Consider the following 10,310-nt stretch of genomic DNA (forward strand, 5'->3'; position numbering starts at 1 on the left):
GTGTGTGGCAGGGAAGACACACAGTGTTGTGAAGGGGGGATTTACCTTCCATTAGTGATGTCGTCATGTCACAGCCATGCATGAACCATGGAATATACTAATGCTTTACTTGGCTATGTGGTGATGTCACTTCCGGGCATACATAGGGTTCCTAGGTGCCCACCAGTGGCAGGCAAACTCCTGGCTGTTAGCTTCTGTGCCTGCCAATTGCCAGTGATTGGTAAAAGGTGGCAAGCCACCTGGCAATTGCCCGCCACTGGAAGGCAACCTGGGCAAGCAAGAGGCATGGCTGGGTTTTTTTTACATCATTTTCCTCTTGCTGGCCACAGGAGCAGTGGCAAGAAACAGGAGCCTGGGGTGGGGGATCCCTTGCCCCTAGTGGGAAAATTATAAGCCTAAACTCAGGGAAAATAACCCTGTATGGAAATGGTCCTCATTCAATATGAGAGGTGTTTGAGAGGATGCTCCTTTGGCATTGCAGCTTCTTATTTGGGGAGAAGAACCTCATCAGTCTGATCCTAAGCATGTTTACTCAGAAGGAAGCCACACTATTCTCAGTAGGATTTTGATCCAGGCCAGTGTGCTTATAGTCTACAGCATGAATTCATGCATGGTTATTCAAAACCTCCTCAGTAGTTAGTGTAATTAGTTCTTCGAAGTAAATCTATATGAACTCCAAATACTGATATTTGAATAACAAATGCACACATTTTAAAGAAACAGTAATATCCAACTACCTTCTTGCTCAAAAGAGAACACCTCTGCGTCAATTTCTCTTTTCCAGGATTGGTTTCAGCACTCACAAAACAGATTCTCAGAAGGTCAGATAAGATGCAATTTCATGAGAATTGAAAGTGCACTTTACTATGAAATGGTATTAGGGAATCAGAGCTTTGCATATTCCATGTTATATCATTTCTAATTTTGCAGTACATACATACATACATACATACATACAAGATATTTTCCTCTCTTTCAAAAAATATCATTTATTATCATTTATGTCTTCAAAACAGTAAGGCATGTGTGTATACATACACACAGGGTTTTTTTCTGGGAAAAGAGGTGGTGGAACTCAGTGGTGGAACTCAGGATCACACAATGACGTCGCTTTGGGTCAGCTGGAACAAGGGGAGAATTTTTTAAAGTTTAAATCGCCCTTCGTGAAAATGGTCACATGGCCGGTGGCCCTGCCCCTGATCTCCAGACAGAGGGGAGTTTAGCTTGCCCTCTGCACCACAGCGCGGAAGGCAATCTAAACTCCCCTCTGTCTGGAGATCAGGGGGCGGGGCTACCGGCCATGTGACCATTTTCAAGAGGTGCCAAAACTCCATTCCACCATGTTCCCGCTGAAAAAAATCCCTGCATACACACATACAAACACAGAATTGGAAAAATCATATCAAGTCAGCTATGAATAATCAAGTCAATCTTTTTATTTGGCCTAACAAGCCAATATTTAATCGCAGCACCTATCATATCAGTATTAACTAAAGTAACTTTCCAATACATTGGCTATAATGTAGCATATTTAATATAACCTAGAGAGATCAATCAATTTCTGGGTTACAGACACAGTTCTTTAGCAGGGCTGGTTCATACATTCAACATAAACAGGGTTCTTGACCACATGGTGGAGGCGGGTGTTCCTCTTTCATTACTGGCTTCCTCTTTCCTTACTGTGCTATGTTATATGCACAATATATGCATATCAGGTAACTTACATGGAGATGCTGTTTCAGATGAACGGGGACAAGTTTATCATGTACATGTGAACTCCCATGTTCTAATTCTTTCTTCCATTGTCTTGCATAGTGCAGATGAAGATGTGCACTCCCATCACATCTGATATGAGTAGGAATCCTAACAGTGCTTTCCGAAGCAGATTTACCCCCTTCTAAGACCATTGCAGTCAATGGGCTTAGAAGGTGTGAATCTGTTTAGGATTGCACAGTTATTCTAACAAACTGTTAGGAGGCCAATACATACAGCTTTCCTTCCCATGCTACTACTTACAAAGCTCATAAGAAGAGCCTTGCTGGTCCATCTAGTCCAGCATTCTGTCTCACACAGTGATCAACCAGTTGCCCTGAAGGGACAACAATAGGATATAGAGGCTAAGGTCTCTTTTTCTCTCTCTCTTTCTCCATGGTTGCTCCTAGCACTGGTATTCAGAGGTTTAATGGCTATGAATGTGGAGGCTCCCTTTAGTCACCATGGCATAAGAACATAAGAACCGTAAGAAGAGCACCTAACTGTGATCAATAGAGATGGGCACGAATCTGGAAAATTCCAAACTGTGTGGTTCATGATTCATCATGTTTCACAAACAACGAACCATGAACTTTCACGAACTTGCCACACTTCGTGAACCAGTTCATTTGGTTCATAAAAACGTCACTTCTAGATCAGCAGAAGATCTGTAGTGAGCCCATCCCTCCCATTGCCTAGGAAACCGATTGATCGGCGCCAGGCTGTCTGCAGTGATGATCTGAAATGTGAACCAAACAGACTGGGCTAAAAATCATCATGGTTCATGAGAAATGAGCTCCCATGACCCACTGGTTCACAAACCATGAACCAGCCCAGTTTGTGATGAACTTCAGTTCATATTTCAGTTCGTGCTTGCCTCTAGTGCTCAATTATTATTAGATTAAAATAGGGAGTTTTACCCTACAGCAAAATGTCCTTAGTCCCCAGCATGGTGCCCATGGGAGCCATGGTGCCCACCAACTTGTTTCCTGGTGCCCACAAGTGTTTTTAGAAAGTGGGAGGGGCCAGAAGTAGCTTTTGCCCAGCAGGGCTTCTGATTGACCTTTGGAAACCTGATTGGCTTTAGAGATTTAAAAGAAAACATTGCTTTGGCAGCAGCTGCCACGACAGCACAAAGACCTTCCCTATGTGACTAAAAGTAAGCTGTGTGTATCAAAACAAACACAAACCAATATGTTCATTTTAGAAGGCATCCAATTAAACAGCTTCTGCCTGAAATGCTGAGGTTTTACTATTAGAGTTACGTATAATGTTATTCCCTGATATTTTGTGGCTGCCTCTGGCTCTTGTGGTAGCCATTTTGTGGTTATGCTGACCACCCTGTAGCAGAATTCTCACAAAGTCTCACAAAGGTCGGGGACCCCTGTCATACAGTATATCCAAAATATTTCTTACAGACCAATCCTATGAAGTAAGAGTTCATACTATTCAGCTTCAGGCTGCAATCCATTGAACGATTATTTGGGAGGAGTTCTCGTAGAATTAAATGAGATTTGTTTTGAATAAACATGCATATTATTGGACCGATAGTCTCTCACCTGGTCTTTGAAATCCAAATGCAGATAAGGTTTCTACCTTGTAAAAAAGGTAATGTCTAACAATCCATGATTCTACCAAGGCTACCAATGGGCAATCTTCAGTTCTAGAACTTCCTGTCAAAGCATAATATTATTAACATTTTCTTCACAGTTCTATCCAGTCTTCTCAGTAATTTATTTTTTTGCACATGTTTTAATATCTTCCAGGAGATCAGACATCAGAGTGATACTTAGCATCTGAACCATAAAATCTTCAAAGTCAATTGGTTCGTTCTTCTTCTCATCGAAACTGGCAATGATTTCCTGGTATTTTGGTTTTCCTTCTTGTCCCTGTTAAGGAATTTGAATTATTTGGTGGCAAACACAGAATTTACTTTCATCAGTACTACTGATGGGAAGAGTTCAGTAACGAAACACACTGCATAGGTAGATTGAAGGATCAGAGGCCTGTTTAATGAGTTGGGAGAGAGGCAACAGCTTCCTGGTATTTCAAACTGTGTGTAATTTCTCCTCAAGAGCACCTATATCTCTGGTTCTACACAATGAATTCCATGAGTTTATGTGCTAGATATGCATGCTAAATTCACAAATCTTTCTGCGTGAAATAAAGAGGTGATTGAGGTTGATATTGTAAGGTATAAACAACTGCTCTTAAAACACAATTCTTTTTTAAAAAATCAAGTCCTGAATATATGTAATGATAAATTTATTCAGAGATGACTGGGGAAGGCAATGGCAAACCACCTCGTAACCTTAAAAAAGATATCATAGCACTGGAAAAAGTACAGAGAAGGGCAACTAAAATGATTAAAGGGTTGGAACACTTTCCCTATGAGGAAAGATTGAGGCGCTTGGGGCTCTTTAGCCTGGAGAAAAGACGACTGAGGGGAGACATGATAGAGGTTTACAAGATAATGCACGGGTTAGAGAAGGTAGAGAAAGATGTGTTTTTCTCCCTTTGTCACAATACAAGAACTCGTGGGCACTCTATGAAATTATTGAGCAGTCGGGTTAGAACAGATAGAAGAAAATACTACTTTACACAAAGGGTGATAAACACATGGAATTCGTTGCCACAGGAGGTGGTGGCAGCTACAAGCATTGCCAGCTTCAAGAGGGGACTGGACAAATATATGGAGCAGAGGTCCATCAGTGGCTATTAGCCACAGGAGATAGATGGTATTCTCTTTGTGGGGAGGTGGTGCTCTGTTGTCTTGGTGCTGGAAGGAAGGCAGTGGGAGGGCTTCTGGTGTCCTGGCCTCACTGACAGTCCTTTAGATGGCACTGGATTTCTAGCCACTGTGTGTGACAGAATGTTGGACTGGATGGGCCACTGGCCTGATCCAACATGGCTTTGCTTATGTTCTTATGTTCTTATGTAACAAAAAGTCTGCAAGAAAACGTGATGCGACGTCCCCCCATGGGTCAGTAATGTTCTTTACCTTAAATATATTCAGAGATATCTTGCCCCTATGAGTGAATCTGATATGGTATCCTTGTGTGGAATCTTCTCTCTACAGGATTTTAACGAAACTGAGGGATGCTGCTTTACAATGGATAAACAAATTGGGTTGCTAACAAGTCTAAAGAAAAGTGTCCTGGCCTTTTAACAGTGGGTTACAATGCAATCCTAAACTGAATCACACCTTTCTAAGTCCATTGAAGTCAAGGGTCTTAGAAGGGTGTAACTGTGTTCAGGATTGCACTGTTAATGTGTGAAAAAGGGGAAATGAAACTTTTCAGAGCATTGAGGTTAACAACATCCCATTAAGCCCCTGTTCAAGGGGAAGAACATTTTCCTCCAGACTTATTGTTCTCTCTGCAGAGGAAGACAATGGCAAAACACCTCTGCTTCTCACTTCCCTTGAGAGCCTCTTGCTGAGGTTGCCATAAGTCAGTTGTGACTTGATGGCACTTTACACACACAGATTTTTTACTTTAGTAATAACTGGCCTAAAGGCAAATTCACTTCAAACCTCTTACCTGTATAAAATGCATAAACTGAGTTTGTAGGAGCTTTTTAGCTTCAGATCTAATAAGTTTCCCCTCAGCGTCTGCAGCATTATTGTACACTAAGACTACTGTGGTAATGGCTTTCTCTAGATCGGAGCCTTTCCGTAGACCTGAAGAAAAATAATACTTGAGGTGATATGGAAAAGAACTTTCTAGAAAGACTACAGCTCAGATTCAGCAAGAGAAAATTGGCCTAGTTCCATTCGAAAAATGTACTTAAAGCAGAAACAGGACTGACAATATGTGTGAGATGTTGGGTCTCAAGGAAGAACAACTATACAAGACAAGGTTGAGGCATGGGAGTCCTTTGTGCTCTATGAATGTTACTGATACAGTCTGTGATGCAGTTAGGGTTTCCAACCTTGAACTGGGAAATTCCTAGAGATCTGGGGTGGAGCCTGAAGTGGGTTTGGGGAAGCGAGGAACCTCATTGGGATATAACGCGATAGAGTCCACTCTCCAAAGCATCCATTTTCTCCAGCGGAACAGATCTCTGTAGTCTGGAGACCACTTATAATTCCAGGAGATTTCCAGTCTCCCCTGGAGGTTGGCAACCTTAGTTGAGGGTTACCATGTGCCCAGTGGGGGTGGAAGATTTCCTGCCTGCAGCAGGCCTTGCCCACTAGTATTCCAATGGCCAGTGGGAGATTTTTTTAAAAATGCCTATTGGATGCCCATTGGTGGTGTCACTCCTCTCTAGGAATTGCCCAAAATTCTTTGGTAAAACCATAAAGTGTTCAGTGATTCCTGGAGGAGAGACATCATTTCCAGGCTGGATTGTAGGTCCAAAGAAAATTTGTCAAGGCCTGTCCTACTTATTTCTTTCGTGGATGAATTCTTTTGTAATGATATGTTGCCTGACTCTGATCTTCACTGCTGGGTTCTCGTCTTTGGTTTGAAACTTTAGACCTATTCACAAGACATATTCATATTCACTGATTATGTGAAGGTAGAATTGCACATTTTTCACTGGAGGCTGGTCATGTTCCTGGCCAACTTTGACAAGCATTCATAGTCAGACAACTCAGATGGTACAGTACTAGGTGGGAAGGAACTTGAGTAGTACTTGGATGAGCCATGGAGTATGTCCTATCAATAACAAAGTCTCTCGTGAGAACTGCAGAAATGCTTGGCTTTGGGCTATGATGTGCGCTATTCTTGGTCACTATTACCAGTTATCATTTATTGTTTGCATCTGATGGTGTCCTGGTAATTAGAAGTAAACAACAAGACTAAGTCGTCTTACCTTTGATAGAAGCCAGCTGCTTGGATATTGAAATACTAGGAATGAAACAAAACACTCTATTACTATATGATTAGTTTTGACAAGTATTGAATTTCTGTTTGTTGCCTTTCATGGATATCATATTATTAAATAATAGCACAAGGCTTTATTATTTGACCTGTCTCCTTTACAGAAGCTGCTCTCAACAGATAAAAGTCTAATCCGATCAGCCTGTATGTGAAAACAGAATATCCGTGTGCAATTCATGAATGTCCATGCACGTGTATAGAAAGCATTTGCTTCGGCCTTATATAACAATTAAACAGCACTCATTTGGGACAATTCTGGTTTTAAATCCAATTCCAGTTCCTAAACATGGTTAAGGAACATGTGGATTCTGTGTCAGCACTTTACTGTCCCTACTTCCTGCCGAGAAATAGAGCTACAGGACTAGGAGCTCAGAAACAGAGCAGGATGCACCAGGAAGGTGCAAAAAGGTGAGGCATCTATCGTGGATAGGCAAGAATAGAGTTGGCAACAGGTCTGGAGAAAAAGGTCCTGCCTGGTTAGTAGTGGCTAAATGAGATTCTTCGTACCACCAGATGATGTTAAGTACCTCTATGCCATGTAAAGCTTCAATTACCTATTTTCACACATTAAGCCTCTGTGCAAAGGACTGACCAGTTTTATCCAGGCCTGCTGGCCAACCCAAGGAAAAGACTGAGAGAATCTCCAACAAATGAGACCCCCTCCTCAATGTCTAGCCCTTTTCCATCTCTACCCACAATTGATAGCAGCTATTTTCTAATCCTTGTCATCACCCCCTTTTGGATTACATCGCACTGAGTGAACAGACTAGGGCCGGGGTACTCGTGCCATAGATCGCAAGCCATAGGTGACTCTTTCATATGCTACATGAGGCTTTTTTTTATATTTTGGGGTCTAGGGATTTACTCTGCACCTCTGATGGCATATCGAATAGTAATCATGGGCACACTAAATGTGATGGAGGACCCACAAAGAACTAGAGTTAAAAACCATCAATATATCTGATTTTCAATATGGTTCCATTTATGGATACTTGAATCTGGAACTGGAGACATGAACCCACAAGACAGATCTTAGTTAAAAAAAATAGGGGTTGGGTTAAATCCCACTAAATAAAAAATAAAAACTAGTACCTTTAAGAAATGAATGCCCTCTGCAGTGGCAATTGTGGAAGTTGCCAGGCAACACCACAATATTGCCAGCCTTCGGTCCTTGGTTCCTGTCAGTAAACAGCAGGGGGAGGGGACAACGACTTTTCCAGAACTGCTTAGTGTTTTGTTCTTTGAGAGTGGACTCATTGGGGTCAAGCCTGGCAGCAACTCCTGGCAGGTCTAGCTGCTCATTGTTAGTTAGGGTTGCCATTCCCCTGCCCAGGGTGGAGGATCCCCTGATCCCCCCCTTCCCCCCCATGCCCACTTACCTGGCTGGCAGGGGGGTGCAATCCCTGGGGCGCCCTCTTCCCTGGTGGCGTGGTGCATCCCCAGGAAGGGAGTGCACTCCTGTGCCACGAGCGTGGGTGGCTCTGGCAAGAGTAGGCCACTCATGCCGCCACCGCTGCCACTATCTGCTCACTGCCGTGGCCTGCTCTTGTTCAGTGCACACGGGCTGCGGTGGCAAGAGCAGACAGCAGTGGCAGGGAGAGTGGGTGGCGGCAGCAAGAGCAATCCGTTCTCACCTCCGCCTGCTCCCATGTGCTGCCGCCCACTCCCACACGCCAAGGCCCCTATACGCCGAACAAGAGCGGGCTGCAGTTGCAGCAAGAGCAGCCTGTGCTGGCTGCAACAAGGGCCCTCTTTGACCGAGGGCGCTCTTTGACCCCACATGATGATGTCACTCCCAGAAGTGACATCATCTCATGAGCTGGAAGGATACCAGAGTAAGTAGTAGCTCCCAATCCCCCCGCTGGGAGACTCCAGGGACCTGGGGATCCCCCATCGAGGGACTTCAGGTCCCTGGCAACCCTATAACAGCACTATTAGTTAACAACAATCACCACACAAAAGCCAGTGTGGTGCAGTGGTTAGAATTTCAGACTAGGATCTCGGAGACCTGAGTTTAAATCCCTACTCTACCATAGAATTTTACTGATGGTGGGGGCAGTTAAATTTAGGTTTGGTGATGAATGGGAAGGAGAGAAGAAAGCAGGTTAGGGGGAGAGGATGTAGGGCTGCTAGGAGGAGGGAAAGACAAAATAGTGGGGGAGAGCAATACAGGGAGAAATGAGTCTTCCCCTGCAAGTCTTTGCAGTTCTCTCGCTTGCAGGTATATATATTTATATATGTACTATTAATAGTTATATATTGACTTTATGGCTTAGATTCCTCAGAGCTTTTCTACAGGTAGAAGTATTTTTGGTCACAGTCCCAGGAACATGATTTGGGGGGGGGGGGCGGGATTTCAGGCTGCCACAGAAGGAGAAGGCAAGAAAGGAGCACTCCACAAGTGGACATGCTCCTCCCCACAGAAAACCTCCAGGGGATCTAAGCCAGTGTCTCTGTGTGTGGTGATGTGGTGTGAAGGCTTCACACCACACCTCCACACAGAGACACTGGCTTAGGGCATAAAATAGACACATGGCGTATTCAGTTGATGGTGATTCCTAATGTGCCTCTCTGTGAGCCATGGAGTAAGTACTTTTGGTCTAGCGGCACCCTGTCCTACAGCATTAGTAAAGCTAAAGCTGAGGCAGAACTGATCAGTAGCTGGATGACAGACCAGTGTGGTGGGCCTCACCTAAGTTGCTCTGACATTTCTAATGGAAGACTGGGATATAAATACGATACGTTATTTTGTTTTTTTAAAATAAATCTCTCAAGAAAATCTTCTCAGAGGTTTTCATATTCTTCTTCTAGCTTTAAAACATTGATATAAAGCATGATTACTTTTGCTAAAGCATGAGGAGGGACTAATGAAAAGTCCTATCCACAAGCTGTGGGTCCTCTTTTTCTCTCACAAACATAGACATGCATGATGCAAATCAACCCAAAATGAATAATGAACTTTCAAACAAAGGGCTGATGATTAGAGAGGAAAGGAGAACTTACCGTTTGGGCATTTTTCTTGAATTTGAAGATGTCTGTTTGGCTGAAGAAGCCTCTGCTTGCTTTAGAGAATATGACCTTGGGTTCCCAGAACTAGAGGCACAGCCGCACATCCTTCACTACAGCCTGACCACTGTTTATGATCTCTAAGCAACTCAAGGGATTGCAAACAGGCAAACTCCTGCCTTTGTGCTGTGAAGGGTGAAACTGGCACAGCCTGCTTTCTGACTGGGCCTTTTGGCCGTGGAAAGGCTACCTAGTTATTCAGTTGCTGGTTAAATATATCAGTCTGAAGGGAAGAAACAGAAAGCAGTTGAACTGATAGTTGCTGTTAGCAACACAGAGAGTATTTTCTCGCATGATGCTAAAGAAGCTTGTTGTGAGTCTGTCTTGCTCCTAGAATGGACAGAAGTCATTGTGGCACCTTAAAGAAGTAACAAATTTCTTGCAACCTAAGCTGAGGTGGGCTACTGTCCATTCCATTCATTAAATGAAGAATAAAATACATACAGAAGAAAAAAATTATAAACAGAAGACTCCAAAGGCCATGAAATGCAAGAGGCATGGACCGTGTCCGTGACATCATTTCTATATAGATCTAAAATCTATAAAAAATAAGAATGTATGTGTGTGTATGTAAATATTCCATGAATCTGATAAGGTGAATTCTAC

General features: G+C 43.2%; 1 protein-coding gene across 1 annotated transcript; it reads right to left on the reverse strand.

The window, feature by feature from the left end:
* Positions 1-1,414: 1,414 nt before the first annotated feature.
* Positions 1,415-9,839, reverse strand: SNTN (sentan, cilia apical structure protein). Its single transcript, XM_054977627.1, has 4 exons — positions 9,642-9,839; positions 6,571-6,605; positions 5,295-5,434; positions 1,415-3,641 (listed from the first exon to the last, which is right to left on the reverse strand). Exons 1-4 carry the CDS (start codon positions 9,749-9,751, stop codon positions 3,486-3,488), a joined length of 441 nt encoding a protein of 146 aa, XP_054833602.1. The 5' UTR covers positions 9,752-9,839; the 3' UTR covers positions 1,415-3,485.
* Positions 9,840-10,310: the final 471 nt, after the last annotated feature.

The sequence above is a fragment of the Eublepharis macularius genome, chromosome 4 (genome assembly GCF_028583425.1).
Source record: "Eublepharis macularius isolate TG4126 chromosome 4, MPM_Emac_v1.0, whole genome shotgun sequence".
NCBI classification, from domain to species: domain Eukaryota; kingdom Metazoa; phylum Chordata; class Lepidosauria; order Squamata; family Eublepharidae; genus Eublepharis; species Eublepharis macularius.